The sequence below is a fragment of the Chenopodium quinoa genome, unplaced genomic scaffold (genome assembly GCF_001683475.1).
Source record: "Chenopodium quinoa cultivar QQ74 unplaced genomic scaffold, ASM168347v1, whole genome shotgun sequence".
Lineage (NCBI taxonomy): Eukaryota > Viridiplantae > Streptophyta > Magnoliopsida > Caryophyllales > Amaranthaceae > Chenopodium > Chenopodium quinoa.
In genome coordinates this window covers 1,217,649-1,243,375 of record NW_018745286.1, presented here as the reverse complement: position 1 = coordinate 1,243,375, position 25,727 = coordinate 1,217,649, and the positions used below count along the sequence as shown (strand labels likewise).

At 40.1% G+C, this 25,727-nt stretch overlaps 1 protein-coding gene across 1 annotated transcript; it reads left to right on the top strand.

The window, feature by feature from the left end:
* Positions 1-1,260: 1,260 nt before the first annotated feature.
* On the top strand, positions 1,261-11,680 carry LOC110711819 (WD repeat-containing protein 20-like). Its single transcript, XM_021890248.1, has 11 exons — positions 1,261-1,660; positions 4,572-4,883; positions 5,032-5,140; positions 5,227-5,320; positions 6,330-6,417; positions 6,510-6,593; positions 7,582-7,678; positions 7,750-7,837; positions 8,002-8,107; positions 8,833-8,925; positions 10,875-11,680. The coding sequence occupies exons 1-11, from the start codon at positions 1,481-1,483 to the stop codon at positions 11,256-11,258; spliced, it is 1,635 nt and encodes a 544-aa protein (XP_021745940.1). The 5' UTR covers positions 1,261-1,480; the 3' UTR covers positions 11,259-11,680.
* Positions 11,681-25,727: the final 14,047 nt, after the last annotated feature.

Below are 25,727 nucleotides of genomic sequence, written 5' to 3'. Positions count from 1 at the left end.
ACCCTTAAAAATATTTGTTTACATATTTTCCCTCATCAATGTTTCCAAAATAGAAAAGGCACTCTAAATATGACTAACTTTGGCGTGCGCATTAGTCACCCTAGTAATTAAATTTTTTTTTTTTAAAAAAAAAAAAAAAAAAACCAACCAACCCACCTCTACGCCACCAGTTAGCTCAGGCCTCATTTGGTTGCATATGGAAAGTAGATTCCCATGGGCTATTAAAATTCATGGAAAATTAGAATTTCTAGGAAATGTTATAATGTTGTTTGGTTGACATAAATGAATTTGTAATTCCTAGGAATATACTTCCTATGATTTGTTTGGTTAACACTATATAATTCTCATATATTATAAGAACTTTTCCGAAGTTTAGAGGGTAATAATGTAATTCCATTCCACCTTTCCCAATTTTAGAGGGTAAAAATGTAATTCATGCAAAAATAAACAAGAGAAATTTGATTGACCAAGGAATAGTGGGGTAATTAAATTCCTATGTTTTGTAGGAATTTCCATTTTCTAAGTAATTTCAGCATCCCACGTAAGTGTTAACCAAATAACAACTCATAAATTCACTTCCCATGAATTTGTATTTCCCCTATTATAAATGTGCTACCAAACTAGGCCTTAATATCACAAATTCATGATTGCAAATGATAATAAGGTACTAAGCAAAAATTGGTCTAGTGAGAAAAATTTGCAATTGTGAGATCAAATCCGGTTTTTACTTGAGCTATGAGTAGAGATGACAATGGATCGAATTCGGATCGGGTAGAGCTTCACCCGCATCCATCCATCATTCAAATTGTTTCATCCACATCAATCCATCACCCATCATCCATATCCGTCCATCCATCATCCGCGAATGAAACGGGTGAATTGGGTGACTAATGGATGAACATTTTGTGAAAAAAAAATTTCACATAAAATTTAATTTATGGTTATTTTTACATGAATTATTATTATTTTTCAAATAAAAAGAAAATACTAATCACATATTCTCTTACAAAATTAATTTGCAACAAAATAAAGTATTTTTATTGTATATTTTTAATTTTTTTAATTGAAATTCTTAGATTAAAAAGCTTTATATATGTTAAACGGGTGGGTGGATGGTTAGCGGGTGAAAAAATCTTCGTCCATATTCGATCCGATCCGTGACCCGCTTTTCATCCATTTATTTATTTCGAATTTTCGTATATTTATTTTAAGCGGGTGGATTAGGTTAACAGATATGCATCTAATATTACCATTCCTAATTATGAGTGGAGTAACAGAAAATACAGATTGAAGATCACTTAAAAATCAGATCCAAAAGTACCACACCAAAAAAATAAAAATTGATCAGAAACTTTCAAAGTCAAGCTCACTAATCTCTGATCCGGTCAAACCCTCAACTAAACTATGCCATGAACAAATGCTACACTTTTAGATTTCATCATCTCCTATTGTCGTCGTTGTCGTTGTCGTCGCCGAAACCATGAATAATAGCAGCACCACTACCACCAACAGCGTCACCGTCAACGGCGGCGTATCTTCTCCCGCCACCACCGGACTCAAAGCCTACTTTAAAACTCCTGAAGGCCGTTACACTCTTCATTCCGAGAAGTCTCATCCTTCTACTCTTCTCCATTATTCTCACGGCAAAACCGTTTCTCAGGTTTCTTCTTTCTTCAATTTCATTTGTTTTTGCTCATCATTTGTAATTGTTTGATGATATTTGATATCGAATTCTAGGTTGTTGTTTTTGATTGATGATTTTTTGATTGGATTGGTTATTTGATCGATTGATCGTTTTTTCGATGTTATGTGATGTTATATTTCTGCATTTACTTTTGTAGGTATGTCAATTATCAGATGTTGTTTTCGATTATGAGTTTTGTGATTGAATTAATTCCTAAATTGTGGAATTTGGGTTGACCTTGATGATATATTGCTGAAATTATATTGAATTCCCGAAGACAGATTCAATGGTGTATTAATTTCAGCGTAAAAAAAAAAAAAAGAAAAGAAAAGAAAAAAAAGAGTAAAAACTACTTGAACTTGACGCTGAAACTAATACGCCATTGAATCCATCTTGTTCTTCAACAACTTCTTTATGTCCACAAGCACTATATCTCTGCTTGTCTCCCTTGATTGCTACATCAGCATTCCATGTACTCTGATTTACTTGTTCTAACGTGTGTCTCCATTGTTCTAGTTTAACATTTAACCCAACGTTAGTCTCATCCACCAATACAATGGCACCAGCCAAAAGACATACAAAATATAATTTTGCAAGGCAATGTAATATCTTTATGTCCATGGTAATGCAATCCCATCCCTAAACTTAATCTTTCTTCATCAATTTTTACCACCCATTACCACAAGTGGAAATGTTAATGAAATCCTTGGAAGAAAGATGGAAACGCTTGGGTTGGTTTGCATTGTCATGGGCGTTGACATTGGATGCTCTTTTCAAATTTACGTACAAATTCATTCCTAGTACCCTTATTTATCACCACCTACCTGATGGGCTGCAAACTTCTATTCTTACCAACTTTTAGAGGCCCTATACGTGGACTGATACGGCTTTTATTTCCAACCATTTGTCTAACCAAAGGTTTGTTCCATTTTTCCAACTTGGACTTTCCTTATAGATTTTTTATCTCTTTCTAGATGTAGGAATCCTTTTTTTTTTTTTTTTTTTTTTTTGTTTGTTGAAACTCAGGGGTTAAGATCTATACGAGCAATGTTTTCCACCATGAAGGCAATTACCCTATTGTGTCATGACACTTCTAACAAATTCTATCCAGGCTGGTTCCGCTAAGGATATTGTATAAATTAATTAAAAAAGAACTACCTCCCCTCCCTTATTTGGTTTATAAATCTTCTCCCAAGCAATCCAGTTCATTTTTCTCACCTTTAAAAGAAGTTTTCTAAAATTTAATCAAGCTTTTTGAGAATGTAATTGGGAAAGCCTATTCCTTGCATGAAGTATCTTTACAATATTTTAAGGGTTGATTGGATTAGCAATGCTATATGAAGGCATTCTTTGCGTTAGGGGAACCAGGTATGAACCAAGGTCCATAACAGACTGAATGTTAAGAGTTTGCTTTTAAACATCAATTCAATGAGATTGGTTTTGTGACTTGTGAAAGAAGAAGAGTTATGTTTATGCCCATTCATTTGTTTGGCCTGCCTTTAAGAGGGACAAAGATTTTGAAGTGTAAGCCTCATAGATTAGTGTTGAAAGGAGTTTCGTGCAAAGTATACGACAGTAAGGGGGAATAGGATACTCTTGCAGAATTCCTTTAGAAGGGTGGAATTTATTAGAATTGAAGAGAAACAAAAGTGGCACAATGTGTTGTAACATTCGTGAAGTTAGTGAAAAAATAAAATAAGTTAAGGCATTCTATTATGACTTTCATTTCAAGTCTCCATAAATCTTTTACAAGTCTAGATTTAGAGAAAACTACCTAAGGAATCCCCCCTCTCCCCCCCCCCCCCACAGGATTATATAAAATTAGAATTATATATCCTCCCCAGGATAAAATTAGGAGGTGTTTGGTTCATCAAAAAGAGGGAAAGAAGGAGAATGGAAAGTCCCTTTGATTTGTAGTGTTGTTTGGTAATTGAACATATATTTATTTCCCACCATTGCTAAACCATGCTTCACACTCTCTTTATGGAGTCACCACCACTCACACCATCACCCTTAGTTACCTCAGCCCCTCTCCTACAACAGCATCGCCCTTAGTTACCTCATCGCCATCGTCATCTCCCCGCCCCACTTCCGACCACCACACCGTTGCCATTCTCCTTCCTTTTCTAACTATTCTGCCATCACCATTGTTATATTTGATCAAATTTGACCATGTAAAACCATAATTGATGATAAGAAGGTATGTTTCATTTTCTTTTTGATTTTTTTTTTCTGTGCGAAATTAATTTTGTGGATTTTTGGTGTTGTTGGGTATGGGTGGATTTTCAAGGTAGTAGGGTGATTTTCAAGTGGGTGGGTGAGTGGGTATGCGGGTGGTTTATGGATGGGTGAGGGTGGTTTTGGGTGGATGGAGAATTTTTTGGGTGGGTGGGAGTGTTTTTGGGTGGTTCCGAGATAGGTAAGAGGGGTTTTTGGTTGGGTTGAGCTGGTGGTGTGTTGTGTTCCGGTGAGGGTAATAGTGGTGGGCGCTGATGGTGAAAGTGGCAGTTCCAGTGAGTAGTAGTGGTGGAGTGGTGTTGGTGCATTGATGGAATGGTGGTGGGTGGGTAATCAAAGTAAAAGTTTATAGGGGTAAGGAGAGGGTAAAGGGAATGATTAAAATGTCCTAACAAACAACAAAGGGAATAAGTGTTGTTCATTTCCTTTTCCTTCTCTCTCTACCTCATACCCAATGTCCTCTTAATGTGGTCAGAACAAATAACATCTCTTAAATGCGATCAACCTCTTTTTACAATGACCTTGGACACTATTTTATAAGTTATGATGACTAGACTATGAATAGTATTCAACAATTCATCTTTTTGATTTGGTTTCTATCAAACCCATCTTAGTTTTTCATTGTTATTTGCTGGAAAATTATTTTCAGGTAACATTAGCTAATCTCAAGGAAAAAACAGCTTCATCAACACCCACATCAAGCTTAGGTTATAGTGCAAGTAGTAGCGTAAGGTCAGCTGCTGCAAAGTTGTTAGGCTCGAATAATGGAGGGCGAGCTCTTAGTTTTGTAGGAGTTAATGGAGCTAATAAAGCTGTTGCTGCGGCTACAAAAACTGCTACACTTGGAAGCTCCAGTAATGGTAGTAGTTCGCCAATCACCAATTTTGATGGTAAAGGAATGTACATAATATATAATGTGGGAGACACTTTGTATATTAGTGATCTAAATTCGCAGGAGAAGGTGACGCTTATTATCTATTTAATTTTTTGTTTAATTATCTATTTATTTATTATTATATTTTTAATCTAATCCTTACCCCATTCTGATGCTGTTAAATTAATCTGGGAATAAACATCTTGTGACTTAAGAGATGCATGTGCTTATGTAGGATCCTATTAAATCCATACACTTTGCCAGTTCAAATCCTGTTTGTCATACCTTTAATCCTGAAGCTAAGGATGGCCATGACTTACTGATAGGGTTAAACTCTGGAGATGGTATTTTTTTGCTGCTTGGCTGATGTTTATTTCTTTTTTGTTGCCCTGAAATGACTATATATTTGTATCTATCTTTATTTTTGCAGTGTACACAGTATCCTTAAGACAGCAGTTGCAAGGTATTGGAAAGAAGCTTGTTGGAGCACATCACTATAACAAAGATGGCTCCATTAATAACAGGCAAGACCTACATCTTGCATTAAATATTTAGGCATTCGATTTCAGGGTTTTGTATCTTTAGTTGATATTTATAATGCTGTCATCTCAATATGGGTTCATATGTTGTTTCTTTGGCTCATAGATTCTGTCAAATTTTACGATTATTGAGTTTTAGCATATTAAAGTGGATTAAGAACATTCTTTACTTTTCCTGAATTTTTTTTGGCTTCTACTTTACCACCTCTGTAAATAATTTTTTTTTGGAACCTCATTTGATTAGATTAAAGGACTTATCTATGCTGTTGGTATAATTATTATGGTTTTTGGTCCAATATAATCAGTTATAATGCTAATGCAGCGTTACACCATACCCTTTTGCAAATTCCACTTTTAATTTGTGCTTCACTTGATGTGCTAAATACGTATATCAGTTTGTTCATTGTTAAAGTATAAGTTATCTAGTTACTTATTATATTCTATCTTTTAGGCTCTGCTCTCCTCACCTTATTTTCACTTATTTCAGATCTAATAAGTTGAATTAAGGGGGTTTCAAAAAAAAAAAAAAGGTTAATTAAGGGCTAATAATTTTTAGATAAAGATAATGTAAGGGTTAATAAGTTCAAATAACATATGATAAGGGTTGATAAGTTCTAGATTAGATAAAAACAAGTTCCAATAAGGTCTAATAAGACCTTATTTAAGGCTCCTATAAGGTCTAATAAATTCCAATATAATAAGATAAGATAAGAGTCATAAAACCCATAAGGGTTGAAAAGTTCATATTAAGATAAGATGAGTTGATAACTAATAAAATAAGATAATTTAAGATCAATGAAATTCAGGTGAAGAGAACATTGCCATAATATGCCGCATGTTGTAGAATGGATAATGTGTGTAACTTTCTTGTTTATTGCGATTGCTCATGTGAACATTAAAGTTCTTGCCTATCCTATTACATGAATTGTATGTACTCCCTTGTTCTTGCAACTCTATTTGATCAAATCATGTGACAATTTAAATTTTAAAGCAGCCGGTGTACCAGTGTAGCATGGGTTCCTCAAGTCAATGGTTTCTTTGTTGTTGCTCATGCTGATGGAAACGTGTATGTGTATGAGAAGGCAAGCTTCATATAAGTGATTTTTTAGTTCTCTGTCCTCTCTTCTATTTATCTTTTACATTATTGTTCAAGAGAACTGTTACTATCTTTTAGGGAAAGGATGCTACTGTTGATTCGTCTTTCCCACTCATAAAGGATCCGACTCTATTTTCTATTGCACATGCAAAATCTAGCAAGGTGAGGTACTACTTATAATCTGAGAAACTTGACCTCTTCTACTGATGAATTCTGCCCCTGCTCCTTCATAGTGCCTTCAATGTATGTCTTAAAGGAAACAACATGTAGAAACTAGGAATGCTTGGAACACAGCCTATGTACTGTAATTTCCCTTTTTAATTGTTGAGAATAGGTTAAATCACTTAGTTTTACATTTTAATAACTTGGGGACTTCTGTCAAGGCTTTGAACTAATGTATTAACATTGGATTTGTGCATTGTGTCACATTGATTTACAAGTAATCCTTAGATCAAGATTGGATGTTCCAGTATGTGTTTTCTTGCTATTATTTCTGCATTGTTGATGTTTCCTTCACGGATTCTGTCATAATTCAATCCACGCTTAAAAATATCTTGTATTAATATAGCTGGTTAAGATCATTAGACCGTGAGGACCTAATCTGTGCTATGGGAATCTTGTTAAATTCGGTAGTGATATGTGCAACCCTACGGACTAGCTTTAAGCATTAGATATTCATCCTAAAAATGGCACTCCCCTAAAATTTTTAAAGTGTTACATTTTTACCAACACATAATTGTAGGAGGTTTACTTGACTTTATTATAATTTATAATAAGAGGTAAATGGGATAGATGAAGTTCTAAGAAATTGTAAGAGAAGTTAATGGAGTAAATAGTTTATTGAAAAGTAAGGGATATGAAAGGAGAGAAATAGTAATAATATTATTAAAATAAAAAAAAAAAAAAAAAGAAGCCTGACAAGGCAATTGTAACACTAAACAGAGGGATTATTAGTTTAGGAATTCATGATCAAGTCACGCATTGAACGGTGTTATTATTCTTAGTAATGTTTGATTAATGTAATTGCAAATACTTGTGTTTTTAACTTGTGCTTGAAATTTGGGATCCAGAAAGCTGGTCTTTGGATATAATATTTTGTTAGCTATATATTACTGCCTGTCTGATTTCTCATGAATGATTATAATTGCAGAGCAATCCTATTTCTAGATGGCATATATGTCAAGGTTCAATCAATAGAATGGCATTCTCTGTTGATGGCACTCATTTGGCTGTTGTTGGGAGAGATGGTATATTTATACACACTTGAGTTTGATCCCATATAATGCTTATTCATCAATGACACAGTTATGTTTCGTAGGCTTTTTAAGAGTTTTTGACTACCAGAAAGAACAGCTAGTATGTGGAGGAAAAAGTTATTATGGTGCTATTCTCTGTTGTGCATGGAGGTAATGTCAACAAATTGTGTTATGACTCATGAGAGCTTTATATGTGTAGATTTGATATATGCCTTACCAATTCTGTGTTTATTATTCATTACAACATATCATTTTATTTGTTTTACTATTCTCTCAAGAATTGCAATTGACTTGAAATTTTCTTCTTCACATAGCATGGATGGTAAATATATTTTGACTGGTGGTGAGGATGATCTAGTTCAACTTTGGAGCATGGAAGATCGCAAAGTTATAGCCTGGGGTGAGGGGCACAATTCATGGGTAAGCCTCCTTCTGGCCATTTCTTATTATTTAGGGGGGGGGGGTGGGGTGGAGACAAGAATACAAAATTGATCTGGTAATCTTCATTTGAGCTTATGGGAAGGGACCAATGGGAAAGGTGTTCTTAGATTGGGATGATTGATTCCTAGTTATTTCTCTGCTTAGCTAGTGTTATAGACTGATAATCTGACTTGTATTTCTGATTTAATAAGGCTAATAAATAAAGATAAAAGCTTGAGTCTTTGATTGATAATGGCAGAAATTTGGGTACAAAAGTGATAGGTTAATATAGCTTGAGACTATTACTGTCTTGATAACTAAAGGTTATCACTCTCCCTTAGTAACTTGAGGTTACTACTCTCAACATATTTCCTCACAGTTCACATAAAATGATCTACTGCATATCCTATCCCATATTTATACTAAAGCAATTGTAAGGAACCCTAACATTAATTGGGTTTGTCACTACTGCATCAGACAATCAGTTAGCCCAATTTATGTTACTCAATGCCTTAGTGGAACGTGAATGACTTTTGTCCGTTTCTGCCTTGTTGTCCTCTTTTGCTGCTGCTTGTCTCCACCCTAGATGTGTTGAGCTGATTCGTAACAGCTAGCATGCTACTATACTTCCTGTCCAACTGCCCAATTCCCCTTTGCTCTTATAATTTTCTTATTTTTTTGGTGTTCTTGATGTGCCCCTTTCTGTTTGAACTGGATTTTTGCAGGTGAGTGGAGTTGCTTTTGATCCATATTGGTCACCCCCATCGTCAGATAGCACTGGAGAAAATGTGATGTATCGGTTTGGCTCTGTTGGTCAGGTATGTGGTTCATTGAATATTGTTGTACAATCATATTGTGCCCTCATATCTATCTGATCGAGGTTAGGGAATTCTCTTCAAACTGTTATTGAATGAATCAGATTTGTAGAACTGAGAAATAAGAGAATTTAGGTGTTGTATTAGCAATGCAATCAAGTCATCGCTAAGGAGATTACAGCCCCATCAGAAGCTAACAAATTTTCTAAATAAAAAACTCCTCAATATTCATCATATCTCCCAAATGTGCTCTATTAATAATATTCCTCTAACAAACTCATCTTTCTGTTCAAGATAACTATCGTAGTGCATGACCTATGCCCCTCCCGATAAACTTGATGCATTGCATAAAGTCACTAAGTCTAATTTAAAACTCATAATGTGTTAATGTGATATACATGACAAACATATGCTTTTCAAAGACACTAATTTCAAAAAGCACCACAGTCCACCATACATGCACATTTCAATTTGATGGAATGAATGAGTCTTAGATGTAGGCAATGGCTACGCAAAAGGACATAAGAGAACATATTTACGCCCTTTTTCCTCATTACGTTCATGGTTTCATCCTTGGTAATGATTTCACCTCTACAAAATGTTGTCTCATCAGTGTGGTCATCTCATCTTCAACATGCCCCGTTGTTGCCATAAGAGTATGCCAAGGACATTTATCGTCTATGTCCGTTTTCACCGCATTTCTTAAGAAGTATTATGATCTACAACCTTAAAAAATTTTGTATGTTCCATTGTCCATTGTTCAGCTTCTCATATTGAGTTTAGATTCCCGGAAGGGAGAACATTCCACTGTTCATCCTCCTAGCAATATCCTGCATCATCATTATAAAAGAAATTTGCTCTTGGAAGTCTCATCTCACATCGAAGTCCGCTGAGATAATGATATATCTGTTGCTCCCTTGATTTATCTGTGTCATCTACCATACACACCTTGTGAAATTCCAAACTGTAGGCATCAGCCACCTTATCTCCTTTTGCTAAATCAGTCAAGTTGGGTTATGTTTTGTACTCCTATTGAAGGAGAATAAACTTAACATTGATAGGATGCTTCATTTTTTCCTGATATCAAAAGATTTTCTTAGTTAATACTCCCTCCATCCCACATAAAACTTTTCGTTTCTCTTGGGCACATAGTTTTAAGGGAGTAATGGTGATGGGGTTTTGTTGAGTGTAAGTGGTTTAATAAGGTAGTGGGTGCTGTTTATTGTTTTTCAGTTGAGGTGAGAGAAAGTGGGGATTATAATGATTCAAGGGAGTAGAGATGAAAAGTATAAGAGTGCCTTGATTCTGAAGGATGCCTATAAGTTTGCTATCTAAGAGTTCTGAGCTTGTCCTGAAAAAACTATATATGCTGCCAATTCCTTAACCCTCTCATTTCACTAAATTGAAAATATATAACTGTGTCTTGGATGAATATAATTTCATTGACTACATAAATTGCAGGGCTTCTTTAATTACAAAATCAGCATTGGATATAATTTCAATCTCCTTTATAGATTATTATTTTCAATTTAAATTTGTTTGAAGTTACACCTTTTAGGCTTTTACCACTGCTTATGGATTAGCTGGGGCAAATGAGTTTTCTTTTAGAATTGTTTCAAGTATGCATAACTTTCCCTGAATGTCACAAAATCCTACCAGATGGGACTACCTCGATGAGACCTATAAAATTTTTCCCATCTCTTTTCATTAGTTTGAAAGAAGAAAGACAGTGAGGAAGAGACTGTCATATTTTAACATTGATGGAATCAAAGTTGGAGAGCATGACCATGCCATGCTAGATTGCTAGATAACATTTTTTATTTACATATATCCTGAATTTTCTAGGGTTACATGAGTTACATGTTATGGTTGTGACTGATTTTTTTATTTTTTTATTTTTTTATTTTTTGTGAACACCTATATGATTAAGCGAAAAAACTTTCCATTTGCAGGACGCTCAATTACTCTTATGGGATTTTTCGATGGATGAAATTGTAGTGCCTCTTCGTCGTTGTCCACCAGGTGGCTCACCCACATACAACGCTGGAAGTCAATCAGCACAATGGGATAGTGTGGTTCCGTTGGGCTCTTTACAGCCTGCTCCAAGTATGCGAGATGTCCCAAAGCTTTCTCCACTTGTTGCTCATCGTGTGTATACTGATCCTTTGTCAGACTTGGTCTTCACACAGCACTCCATCCTTACAGCATGCAGAGAGGGGCAAGTAAAAGTTTGGAAGAGACCTGGGTCTTCTGAAACCATATTAGGCAACCCAGAAACTGCAAGTGTGATAGAAAAGCACCCAATACCAAGTGCCAGTGGATCTGATTGCAAATGAGCGTAAGAGTGGGCATTTCCAATTGCATTTTTGAGTCTCAAATTGCAGATTTGATGGTAGCCATATTTATTAGCATATGCTTAATCGGCATCATACACCGTCTAAGCTGGTGCCACGGAGTTAATCCACTCAATTTTCTGTATTTAGTATAAATGTTGAATGTTGCGAAGGTTTACTAGTTTGCCCTTAGATGTCGAAGGAGCTTAAGTGCATAATCGCTAGTTATTTAGCTTCACCTGGGTTATTAACTGTATAGGTCCAAATAATAGAGTTTCCTTGATATTAGTTAGAAATCCCGATTGTTTAGTATGATTTGGCTGTAGCCTTGTAATCAGAGTACTCTAACCTATTGCTGTATACTAATTACTAAGTACATCGATCCTTGAAATGGCTTTATTCTATGATTCAGTGTGTTCTATAAACTCAACTCTACTACTACCTTTGTTTTCCTGAGACTTGTTCACTTTCCATTTTTCTAAGTTTTACTCACTTTTACTTTATTTATTACTTTTTATTCAACTTTTGTTGGGCCTAATTTTATTCACTAAATTTCTTACTCTCTATACCTCTCCTCTTGGGATTTGTTAAACATCGCCCACAAATTACTACATAAAGCCAACAAAATACACTTGGTTTGACACTTTTGCCCATTTGTGAAATCTTACCCAAAACGAAAAATTCTCACATCGAAAAATGTGGAGTCGTACTGGGTTGTCGAGGGAGACCGAAGAGTCGTCGTCGTCGCATCAAAACGAGGTAAAACATCGTCGTTTTAACGATGACGGCCGACGTCTGGCTGGACCACCACCACCATGGCCGTGGCGCCTGGCCAGGACGCCGGTACCATGGCAGTGGCGCCTGGCTGGGACACCAGCACTGTGAGAGTGGCGCCTGGCCAAGACGCCGGAACTATGGTGGTGGGTTCCAGGCTAGGCGCTTTCACCACAGGCGTCCTGGCCAGGCGCCACTCCCAGGTGCCGGCGTCCTAGCCAGGCGCCACTGCCATGGTGGTGGTAGTCCAGCCGGACGCCGCCGCCTAGTAACCTTTTTTTTTATTTTTTATTTTTTATTTTTTTATTTTTTTGTTTATAAATTTGATAAATTTAAATTGTAAAAAAAAAAAGTTTAATTTGAAATTATGTTTTAAATATTTGTTAATAAATTTATTTTTTAATTTTGTATGTGTAAATGAGATTTGTGTTAATAACTTAAAAAAAATTAATTATGTATTAATTTTGTATGTTTATGAATACTTTTATTCATAATTATATTTTAACTTTTTATGTGTATGAATACATTTATACATGATTATGTTTTAATTTTGTATGTGTATGAATACTGTTATACATAATTATGTTTTTAATTTTGTATTAATTATGTGTAAATATATAAACTAAAAGTATTATGCGTTAAATATAGAAAGGAAATTTACAATTTAAAAATGTAGATATTAATTATGTGTTAATGTTGTGTTAAATCTATTAGTTTAATCTTTGCATAAATATATGTATTTAAATATAATATCAAATTGATGCAGGATTATGGTGGAGACGGAAGTGATTACAGTGGGATATTTGTACATGATGGTCCCTTCGAAAATGCTCAACAAGCGATTGATTGGGCTAAACAGGTTGCAATTACTTCTGGTTTTTGCTTGGTAGTAGCAAATCATAAACCTCAACGGGGTGGTAGAATGGATCGCATTTTGAGATGCGACCGTTATCGTAAAAGAGAAGAAAGAGATTTCAGTACAGCCACTCGGTTCGATACAAAGCGGAAAGGTTGTGGGTGTGAGTTCAGAATAAAGGTTTGGCAACTAGTAAGTATTGACGGTTGGGAAGTGAAAGGTTACTCTAAATGGGGGTATCACAACCATGAGATGATAGTATATGAAGTGGGTCATCGACAACTGAGCAGCTTAAGTCCTGGTGCAAAACTGGTTGTCAAAGAAATGAGTGATGCTCAAGTGAAGCCTGCTAAAATATTAGCATCTGTGCTAGAGAAATTTCCTGAAGACCAGCCAAACCGAAGACACATCTACAACGTCAGACAGAAACTGAGGTTTGAACGATCAGAGGGAAGGAACCCTATACAACAGCTTCTACACCAGGCACAAGCACGTGGTTACCTGTTCTGGTTTGATTCTGATGAAGATACAGCGGAGGTGACTCATCTATTCCTTGTGCATCCTGATTGTGCTGATATGATCAAGTATTGGCCATCTGTGATTTTGATCGATTCAACGTATAAGACAAACAAGTACAGGTTCCCACTGGTTGAGATGATTGGGATGACTCCAATGAACCAGAACTTTCTAATTGGTCATGCAATCATCAAGGATGAGACGGCTGCGAGTTATCATTGGGTCTTGGAGAAGCTGAGAAACTACATCGGCCCTAACGTTCAGCCATCAGCCATCGTCAGTGATTGTGAGGGAGGTCTCTTTGCCCCCATAGCAGAGCTGTTTCCAGAATCGAAGCACTTATTGTGCACATGGCACATCAACAACTGTGTGAAAGTGAAAGCCTACAACCTTTTCAACAAGAATTTGGAAAGTGCAGAGAGATTGGTAAATGGTAAGTGGCGGAAGATCCCGCAAGCTACCACAGAGGCAGAGTACGATCGAGCCTTGGCTAACTTCAGGGATTCGTACCAATGGTGTCCGGCACTGGTAAACTATGTGATGCAGCAGTGGGTACCTCACAGGGAAAAGTTTGTCAAATATTGGACAAACCAAGTACTTCATTTTGGAAACACTACAACATGTAGAGTTGAGAGCGCTCATAGAGCTACGAAGGACTGGACTGATTCATCCACCGCTACTCTGAATACACTGTTCAAGAGAATAAAAAAGGCAATTGAAACTCAGAAGAACGGCATCAAGAACTATCTCGAGGACACTAGGCGGCGACATGGTATGATGTATGGCCATTTCATATTTAAGATTCTCCATGGTCGTGTGTCACACTACTGCTTGGGGTTGATTCTGACCGAGCACAACAGGATGAGGGAGTTGGCTGATAAAGTGGATGAACGATGTGGATGTGCTATATCAATAACTCATGGATTACCTTGCGCATGCACCATTCACCGCGTAATTACCCAAGATAGGACGTCGTTACATGTTGATCAGGTTCATCCATTCTGGCGGACGCTCGTTATTTGTGAGTATGCAGATACACAGACGGTGGACCATGAACAAGAGGAGTTGGAGCAGTTTTGTTCGATGTATGACCGAGTATCCTCCAGTCATCCTTTTATTATTCGTGATGCTACTCACGTACTTCATGACATGTTCAACACGTCTTGCTTAGATCACGAGGAACCTGAAGGGGTCGAGCGACCTAGAGGTCGCCAACGGCGGAACAGGAGTGCGTTTGAGTACATTCGTGGTCATGATCGTGGTCGTGGTCGTACATCGTCATCCAGTCGTAGCCAGTCTTCTTCGTCTATGAATATGCCCGGCACTGGTACAATAGCTTACTTTAATTTATGTTTTATATTGGTTTTGAGTTTACTGCTGACTTGTTCACTGTGTTTAATGATATGTTCAACAGGAAGATTTGATATTGATCAGTTTCCATACAAGGATAGGATACCTAACATCATCATGTCATACTTAGACGGGTGGAATGATGTAGTTGGAGATGGTAACTGCGGATTCCGGGTCGTGGCTGATGTGTTTCAGATGGGCGAAGACAACTACTGTTTAGTGCGTCAGTTGATGTACAGTGAAATTGCCTCTAACCGAGATGTTTATCGTCATGTGTACCATGACAGCTTAGATAGTGCTCTGCGGCGTATCCGGTGGGGAGGAGGACCTTGCGGCTTAAATCACTATTTCGACGCACCACTAGATCTATTTGCCGTTGCAAACATTTACAAGTTGCAGTAATGCATTTCAGGCTAGGATTGCATAGTCGAGCTTATTATCCTTGTACCACGGTTCTCCCTTGGTCTTCGCATGAGACCGTCACTACACCGGTCAGAGAGTTAGCTATTGCATTTCTTGGGTCGTCATACAAACATTTCATCCGACTGGACTAGTCATCCGATTTTCCTGTGCCACCGATCATACCTCGGTGGTTCGACAGTCGCACAGTAAGCGTAGAGGGTTTGGATGCGTTGTATCATGACCGGATCCATCAATGGAACACCCTAGCTGCCTTTTAGTTTTTCATAGGTACACTATTTCCTATGTGAAAAACCGAAACGACAATGTGAAATGTTAAAAACTAAAACGATTATGTGAAATGTAAAAAACTAAAACGATAATTTTAAATTCTGCAAACTACAAAGATAATGTACTATTTCACAAACTAATATGATAATGTAAAAAATGTTCAACACATAAACTGCCAAAAACATCATTATTCCCTCTTTGCCGCCGACTCCCAATGCGCAAGGGTCTGTTCCAACTCATCAACAGCAGCTCTCCCTGCTGCACTCATGTTGTCCCTCTCCAGAGAGAGTTTTTGTACGCCTTGCATTATCTTTCCCATCCACTACACACAACAAAAAATAAAACATGAAATTGAATAACGATATATAACACTTACAAAAAACACAACAATAAATTTTTGTTTAGACATACCGCTTCCACGGCAGTGGGCGGTGGCATATCATGAGCATCGGTGTGGTCGCCATGGTCGAGGTCTCCAATCAACCTCGGGTGCGAATGCCGGTTGTATCATTCCATGTAGTAGTGGTCACACATGGGAGGCACCCCAATTGGCGGCCTCTGCAACTCCGCAGTCCATAAGCGCGCAACCATCGGAAACTGCTCCCACGTGGCAATCATGCTATCCGGCCATTGGACAACGTACTCCTTCGACGATGCAGATCGGACCGCCTTACTCGGCCATGCCGGTGGAGGAGGGACAACTTGGACGAATCCAAGCTGGCGAAGACATCGCCGGGGCATGTACGCCTCCACGATCTCACGATACTGAATGAGTCCCGTATAGAGGGTCCTGGGTACCCTGTTACTAGGGTTCGGGCCGAAAGACATCCAGTTCACTTGCACATAATTTTTCAAATTAGTAAGATAAATATAATAAATGCATTACAGTACAAATTTAGAAATAATTTATACACTTTACCTCTAAGGGGGACATCCTGTCAAGCATTAACCGTATCAATCGGAGGCGGGTAACGGACTTCTTCTCCAATTGCGGATTCCACGCACACACACGCGACATCCCATCATCAACAGAAACCGGGTCACGGTGTGGTCGCAATGCAGGAAAATACTCGTATATCCAGGTCTTCAATAAAGTCAGACACCCAGTGATACCTGCCGCGTCAACCCGACTCGAAAATCCTAGTTGGCGATACAAATATGCCAACGTAGCCGACCCCCAAGAAAACTGGCCTACTCTATCGGGCTCACACGCATCAACTATGTCGTGTGACCTGAGCTTATTTCTGCTCTTATCCGGAAACAAGGTACACCCGAGGAGAAGAAAAACTTAAGCAGCCAACTGTGCGTCGTGCGTCCTACGTGCACTGGGGTGCAAACAACGCTGCAACACGGATGCGATCTTCACACCGCCATGATCCCAAACACCAAGAGCCCCGGTGTACAGCGCAGCCCTGTCCACCGCCTACAGCTCCGCCAACAAATCTGCCTGATCCGCATCAGTCACAACAGATAGTCGTTTACCCTCTGCGCGAATCCCAAGAATGGCCTCGACGTCATGCAACATGATCGTCATCTCACCGAACGGAAGGTGGATAGAGTTCGTATCTGGCTGCCATCGCTCAACGAAAGTCGTGATCAGCGTAGAGTCAATCCGATCGTGCATGTGGCAGGAAGGTGATTCACCCCAGTGCCCTGCAGTCGCTCGAACATCTCGCTCTCCACCGGCCAAGCCTCAGCCCATGTTCTCAAAAAGTTACAAGTCTTTTCCCGGGTTTGGCATTTCAACAAGCCCGCCACCAAAGCCCTCTCCTGGTCCTCCCAGATACGGGTAGCTATGTGTCCTAGAAAGCTAGGAATCACACTGTCGTCTACAGGCCCCCAGGGCACCTCACCCCTAACAACTCAAGAATCATTAACGGCCCTCGACCATTTTCTGCTTACCCCAAACACGATGGACGCAGATGATGTGCCAGATCTACTAACAAACCTACCATCTCTACCCTTACGCACCTCTACCATATGCGTCTCGTACATGTCATCAAGCCTCTGAATGAATGGACCGTAATCATCATATGGTCCACTTCCATCGTCCACATCCTCAAATGCGTCCTCCTCCTCCTCCTCACCATCATCATCTTCATCCTCATCCCGACGGTGAGCCCGTTCTCTACGAGCCGAGGCCGAAATACCACGAGCTCTAACATGTCTTGGCCCCGAGCTCTTCATCAAATAGTTTCTACTTATATTCTTCCTCGCACCAGGACGAAACTGCGACACCTGCAAAAAAATTAAAAATTTATAAACATAAAAAAAAAATTAAGAAAAATAACTACGAATCACGAAAACAAATAAAGAAAAAAATACTAACAAATTAACGTAAAAAAGAAATTAACATAACACTTACAAAAAATTAAAGAATAAAAAAACAGCACATAGAAAATATCGTAATATATAAACATAAAACAAAAATAAAAACAAATTTACTAACCCTTCAAAAAAAGATTAACACAAAAATTATATTAACATTCTGATTTTCAAAAAAAATTCTGATTTTCAAAAACAAAATATATTAGACAATAAAAAATTAACACATAAAATTAACACACAAAAAAATTAACACTTAAAAAAACTTAACACATAAAAAAAATTAACACAAAAAATTATAACTTAAAACAAAAAAATTAAACATTAACACAAAAGTTAATGATTTTAAAAAAAAAAATATGTTAGACATAAAAAAAAATTAAACATTAAACAATAACACAACAACTTAACAAACACAAAATATTAACACATAAACAAAATTAACACAAAAAATTATATTATTCATAAAAAAAATTTATTAGACGTAAAAAAACCAAAAAAAAAAATTCTGATTTTCCAAAAAAAAAAAATATATATATTATACATAAAATCAAAAAAAAAATTAATAAAAAAAAAAACCACAAGGCGCCTGGCCAAGACGCCCAGCCCCTGGTGGTGGCGCCTAATCCGGCTGCCAGAAACCACTGGGCTGGCGTCTAGGCTGGACGCCCAGCCACGGCAGCGGCGCCTAACAAAAACGCCACAACTGTGGCTGGGCGTCCAGCTGAGACGCCAGCCCAGTGGTTCTGGCAGCCGGATTAGGCGCCACCACCATGGGCTGGGCGTCCTGGCCAGGCGCCACGCCAATAACGACGTTTTTTTTTTTTAATTAAAGAAAACAAAAATACCTTGCCACCGTAAGCCCTCCTTCCCTCCGCCGCAGCCGCAACCGCCGCCAATTCTTTGCCTTGCCGCCTCGACATTGCCGTAGTTTGAATTTTTTTTTTTAGAGAGACGTAGAAAGAAGATGGGTGAGATAGAGAGTGTGGGTGTGTGTGTTTTTTTTTTTTAAGTCAAGGGCAATAGCGTCAATTCAATATAAGTTTGTGGGCTTTATGTGGAGATTTGCTGGCGATGTTTAGCAATCCACCGAAGTACCCACATGTAGTCATGTATGGTTCTTGTTTTTCAATTTTCCTTGGTTTATATAATTACAGTAAAGTGAGTAAGACTCAACAAAACGAAAGTAATACTATACAACATGACAATATCTATGCATCACACAGTGCCACTTATTTATAAATATGGCCGTGTTTGGTGAAAAGCTGAAAGTTGAAGTTGATTGGGTTAGTTGATTTTGACTAGCTGATTATATTAACTAGTTTGACTAACTTATTTTATTAGCTAGATTGTAAAGTGTTTGGAAAATAGTTGATTGGTTAAAATTAGAGTATGTGACATGACAAATAAGCTAATTGTGGGGTAGATAGTTCAAATAAGATATTATATTAAATGGGGGTATAAATGTCATTTCATCATAAGTTATTGAATAAGCTAATTGAAAAAACTCCTATTTTAGGAGCTTTATTGAAAAAGAGCTTATTTAGTGGAATAAGCTCTTTAAATAAGCTTCCCACCAAAACACCCTAACTAAACTTATTTAATAGTCAATAAGCTAATATTGGTCAAATAAGCTAATTTTTCTCAAATAAACTATATGAAAAAATCAAGAAAAACTAATTTTCAATCAAAACTTCATTGTTCAAGTTGTGATTTGAGAGAGAACAAATAAGTTGATTGAAAAAACTCCTATTTTAGGAGCTTTATTGAAAAAGAGCTTATTTAGTGGAATACACTCTTTAAATAAGCTTCCCACCAAAACACCCTAACTAAGCTTATTTAATAGTCAAGCTAATATTGGTCAAATAAACTATATGAAACAATCAAGAAAAACCAATTTTCAATCAAAACTTCATTGTTCAAGATGTAATTTGAGAGAGAACAAATAAGCTAATTGAAAAAACTCCTATTTTAGGAGCTTTATTGAAAAAGAGCTTATTTAGTGGAATAAGTTCTTTAAATAAGCTTCCCACCAAAACACCCTAACTAAGCTTATTTAATAGTCAATAAGCTAATATTGGTCAAATAAGCTAATTTTGCTCAAATAAACTATATGAAACAATCAAGAAAAACCAATTTTCAATCAAAACTTCATTGTTCAAGATGTAATTTGAGAGAGAACAAATAACAAAGATAAATTCTTATTACATCAATCACCAACTTTGATGCAATAAGAGTTTAATCAAAGCTAGCTGAAAAGATCGGGAAGATCGGCGGGAAGGAATTGAACAACACCACCACCACCACAGTTGGGTTGAAGACTATGATGATCGGACTACCACCATTCGTGGATATGGCTGCGTCAAAAGTCCTAGTCCAAAAAAATAAGCACACAGTCGATGGAACACAAGCACGGTAAAGGCTCGTCGGCAACCGAGGAGGACGATCAACCCACCAGGTCGCCGGAGCCGACGGCCTGCTGCACTGCTGCTAGGTAAAGCTATCAATTCGGGTAAACGGGTCAGGTTAGTGTAGGTCAAGTCAACTCAGGTCGAGTCAAAACGGGTTAATGTCGTAACCTATGCAGGTCGGATTCGGGTTGGGTCATACTTGAGTCGGATCGCTACGGGTCATACATCTTATCGGGTTTGGGTCAGGTTTAGGTTGGGTCAATAACAGGTCGGGTTACATTCGGATCGGGTGAATAATAGGTCAGGTTTAACGGGATAAAACAAATTAGGGTCATTCTCGGGTTCGAGTTGGGTTCGGTTCAAGTCAATAATTTTGCGGGTTATAATCAGGTCGGGTCATGTTTAGGTTCAAGTCTCAAATATTGGATTAAGTTGGGTCTTAGGTTGATTTCAGGTCGGGTCATATCAGGTTCAAGTACATTTTTTGGGTCGATTTGTTAACAATTCATGTATTGACGTTCACGTTTAATCAATACTCCCTCCGTGTTTTAATAAGTGTTACACTTACTGTTTCGGGGTTTTCTGATGTCCTGCGGGAGAGTTACAATTCCGAGACTGGAACCGGATGCCTGTACCTGCAAAACAAACGGATGCTCCGGATGATTGGAGATCCGCCTCCGACGGTCAAGTTAGTACTTGATTAAGGAGTAATTAATGCGGAAATTAAAGTGATTGGGTCTCTCTAGGTGAGAGGGTTTAATGTGTGTAATCTGCGTAATCTCCCTTAATGAGGATTAAGGGAGGTATTTATAACCTCGGGAAACGTGCCAATCTAGGTTTAGGTTAACCTTGGGCTGATTGGGCTTCCCTCGGAAGTTGGGCCTGGGTGGCCGACTTCTCCATTAGGCATGGAGTATGCCACGTGTCATGACATAATAGGTCCAAGGCGGACGAATAAGCGTGTGCCACGTGGCAAGCCCTAAGAGGTCCAACTGGGGAACACTTGGCAGGACCTGATTGTCCCACGTGGCGCATTCCGATTGGTGGGAGCAAAATCCCCTAATCATTTTCCCCTCACAGGTGGCACGTGACTGGTCACGTGTTACCTGTGACAGGTATCGCCCTGTAACAGGCGACGACCTGCTACAGGTGTCACTCGGCGAGAGGCCGAGAGATTCTCCCGCCAAAATTTTTAATTCTGGAAGTGACCCTTCGCCTTCTCACTTCGCCTATATAAAGGAGTGTTGACTTCGGTCATTTTCACACTTGAAAACTTTGTGAGAGAACATTCGGACCCCTGAACTTGCTCTGACATTTTGGACCCTTTCTGCCTACCGCCTGCTCTGACAAGCCGACTGCAAAGGATTTTCAGAACTTCATCAATCGTCACTCGTTCAGGTAACTGTCGGTTCTCTTACTCTTAATTTTCTCTTTACTTTATTCTTTTTTGAAATGGCACCACGGAAGCACACGACACGACCTAGGTTAGTGATCAGCCGGTCACCAGGGACGGCTGAATCTAGGACTAGGAGTGCCGCCTGCCCTTTTCTGGACCCATCTTTGCCCTTTATACAAAGTCCGACTGTATCTGTGTCTATGCAGAGCATGATGGCCAGAACCAAAAAGACTACCAGGATCTCAAACTCAGACGGCTCCTCCCACAGGGTGCCGATTAGTGAAACATCTGACCAGGCGCCAGATGTGGAAGTGAAACAAAGCGGCTTGAAAGCCGGCAGTTCTGAGGGAGGAGTCAAAGTGACCCCTTCCCATTTTACAGTTGACAATTCTACATTCTCTCCTGCTCCTTTTAAAGGAGAGGAGGCGGGCCCCTCCGGGAGAGGGGAGGAGTCGTCCTCTTCGGACTCGTCAGAGGACGATTCCGAGTATAGCTCTTCTGGCCATGCTTCTCTGGACACAGAAGAGAAAAACAGTCGCCTGCAAGAGGCGAGGCTTTCTCACGCAGTTGAGAAGGGGGACGATTGGGCGGAGCCATCCGCCTCTCACCGAGAGCAAAATACCCCCTACTACTGCACGGTACCTCGGGGCCGGATCACAGCCATGCAAGAGAAAGTGGAGAGCTTTATCGCAATCCACACAATGGGCCCCGGCTTTTTAGTGTTCGTGCCGGATCCAGAAGACACAGTCGTCTGGCCGGCTGGTACCAGTTATGATGGCGCCTGCTTTGGCTGCTACGAGGCGGCCATCAAGGCTGGGCTGCGCTTCCCACTACATCCGGTTGTTCAGCGGATCTTGGATGGGTATGAGTTGGGGTTATGGCAGTTAGCCCCGAACTCCTGGGTCAACGTACTCGGCTATGTGGCCGGGTGCGAACTGCACGGGGTGGAGCCGAACTTCGAGGCTTTCGCCCACATGAACTACCTCAGCCGGACCCCTAAGGCAGGCGGTACCGGCTTGTATCAATTGACGAGCCACAGGGGATACCTCAGCCACAGGATATACCTCATGACGAGAGGTAAAGCAAACAAATGGAAGGACTGGCGGAGCACCTTCCTTATCATTGAGAGTTCAGACACAGAGCTGAACAAGCGCTTCAACAGGTGGAACAGGAATCCGCCCCTTCTTGCAGGCGGCCGCAGCATGCCGCCTGTTCCCCCCAAGGCTAAGAAAGAGATCCTAGATAAAGGACTCTTCAAAGTAGAGTCGAAGGTGAACTCTACTTCAGGGGTACGAGAGCAAGTACCCCTGCACTGCGTCCCGAGCTTCAAATGGCTCTACGACGAGTACTTTTTGGCCGCCTGTGGCCTCAGCAGTCGGTGCTCAAGAGGTAGCCGGCCTGTCGAATACTCTGTTGTTCCATGCATTTCTTGTTATGACTTTTATTAACTTTGCTATTTGTTTTTGCAGCGGACGACATGAGCAAAATTACCGCCTCCAAGACTGCGGCGGCCATGTTGCGGGCCTCCATCATGCAACAGTCTTCAACCGACTCCCCCAACAAGGGGGCACCCTTGGTGGGCTTGGAACCTTTCACCCTCTTTGTGGAGTTGTGTTTATGCATATACTGACTCTTTTCTTCTTTTTTAGACGGGCGCTCCAAGAGCTTCTTCTTCCCAACAGCCGGACCCCAAGGCCCGGAGGACGACTGTTGCAAGCTCTCCTGGTTCTGCCAGGAAGCATGTGGCGGCTAAGAAACAGCCGGCCACTTCTTCTAAAACTCCAGCTGGGCCACCTAGAAGTATGAAATTATCCTTGTAAATTTTAAACTTGCTCCCTTCTTTACTAGGTCTAATCCGTTTGTTTATGCTTGATGCAGCCAGCCCCAAGGAGCCTGACTTGGTCGAGGTGGCCAAGTCTATGATCAAGGTCGTTCCTTCAGCTGAAAGGGAGGCGGTCAGGGGTGTCGGCACCCTTGACCTAGACGGGATTGCAGGGGTCCTTGCTGAGGTATACTTAGCATATTTTTGAGTATTTGAATTCCAGGACGCCTGTTTTCTTTTTTTTTGGAAACTGACGCCTGTTCCCCTTTTTACTTAGGCCCTGCTCCGAGTGAACGACCTTCGCAAGCCGCTTGACCGGAAGAACAAAGAGGTAAAGGCTGCAAAAGCTATGGCCGCCTCTGACTGTGATAAGGCAATGTTTCAAATTGCCCAAAATGAAGTTCTGACCATTGATATTCTTTATTATCAGGCGCAGGCTACCGCCGCTATCCGGGCTCAGTTAGAGGCGGCCCAGAAGAGGAATAGCGAGCTGGAGGCGACCATCAACAACCTCAAGGCCGAGCTGAGACCTCTTCGCCAAAAGATGTCCTCATACGAAACCTTGGAGAAATCCTTGGCGAGCGTAAAGGTACGCCTGGTGACCCAGGAGAAGAGTCTTACTCATGAGCTCTCGGAAAAGGCCGATCAAGAAAAAAAAGAGCTGGTCCGGGAGATGATGGAAGACTCTGCTCAAATCCAGCGCATGACTTGGGGTCGCCTCTTCCCCAATGCCGACTTTGCCTCATGGGAAAAAACGTACCGCCAGTGTTCTGATAGATATAGTCAAGAGATCCTGGCGGCTGCTGAGGAAGAGGCGTTGGAGGAGGAGGAGCAGCCGGTAGTGGCGCTTGTGCCGCTTGGGGGTAATGCATCAAAGAAGGATGCAGCTGAAGCCGAGTCCAGCAAGAAGAGTGCTGACCAGGCGACAGCTGCTAATATTGAAGATTTGCCCCCTTCTTAAGCTTTATGTCTTCTTTCCACGGCCTGCGTGCCGTTTGTTTGTATTTACCCGGCCAGGGGGGCCGGGGCTCTGAATATTTTGCCGGTCTTTAATGACCGGCTTCCTTTTAATGAATATTTTTGTTTTGCTTCAAATTTGTTTAAGTATTGAATATTCTGATATCCAATTGTACACTATACCGACTGTTTTACATGGCCGATAGTTGCAGACAGGTACGAATAGTTAGTCACGCCGCCTATGCCCCTGGACGACTGGTTGTCTGTTTCCAGGCTAGACGATCAGCCGGCCATTTATCCAATCGGTATTCGAACCATTTTAAAGACTGGATCCCCTTTAGGCAGGCGGTCCTGTCATTTGTAAAATTAACCAAGTAGGAAAGTGGTTTGACCAAGTAAACATGATTGTTACCTAGTCGCCAAGTAACTGAGTAGTAGAGGTATCAAGCGGTTGGTACCGGTTGTTCCCCTTTATTCGCCAATGTTTGTTGGCTTTTAACTCATAGGTTGTTAACCTAGCAGGAGTAGTGGTTGAGAGCCCCTGTTTGCTAAAAACAGGCGGACGACTCATACCTTTTAGGCTCCATACTAAGTTTGAGAGAGTGACTATGAGTTAACTTTGGTGTTACTCAGTCGCTGTCACTCCTGCTTGAGTAGTAAAGGTACCAGGCGGCGGAGGCCGGCTGATCCTTTTGATTCGCCAATGTTTGTTGGCTATTAACTCAAGAGGTACCCCCTGCATTTATCCCAAGTAATACAGGCGGTCATCTGACTCAGATGTCAACTGCTACCACTGGTTTGGTTAGTGATAGAGTTATCCTTGTCTCAAAAACGGCTACGTGGTTGCCCTTGGGGACAGTCGTATAGGTGCCGTGTAATTAGTTTATAGAGCAATGTTCCACCCAAAAGGGATCTGCTCTCTGCGACGAATTTCATCTGGAGGGATGCCGCCGGACGCCTGCTATGATGTTGGGACAGGTCGAATTAGTTTAAAGATTGGATCAGTTGGCTTGGCGCCTGGACTGATCATTCGGCTTGTGGAATTGGTTAGTTCTTGGTGAACGTAGGTGCTAAGTAAGAGGAGGGTAGCCGCCTGTTTAGGCACAGGGTCGGCCAGGCCCTGATCATTTTAAGCTAAGTATAAGGGGGGTGGTTGTGTGCTTTGGAACCAGTCAGCCCTCTTCTATGGAGAGTAGCCGACTATATATCCAGACGGCATGCCCCTATGGTGAGAGTAAAATATTCAATGGAGAGTAGTCGACTGTAAAGGTACAGGCGGCATGCCCTCTGAAGATAGAGTAAAATACTCAATGGAGAGTAGCCGACTGTAAAGGTACAGACGGCATGCCCCTCTGAAGATAGAGTAAAATACTCA

What these genes read in the sequence shown, in the direction of transcription:
- LOC110711819 (XM_021890248.1), top strand. Translation starts at nt 1,481, where the DNA reads ATGAATAATAGCAGCACCACTACCACCAACAGCGTCACCGTCAACGGC. An exon ending in ATCTAAATTCGCAGGAGAAG is followed by an intron (nt 4,884 to 5,031) that starts GTGACGCTTATT and finishes GTGCTTATGTAG; the next exon opens with GATCCTATTAAATCCATACA. An exon ending in CACATGCAAAATCTAGCAAG is followed by an intron (nt 6,594 to 7,581) that starts GTGAGGTACTAC and finishes TTATAATTGCAG; the next exon opens with AGCAATCCTATTTCTAGATG.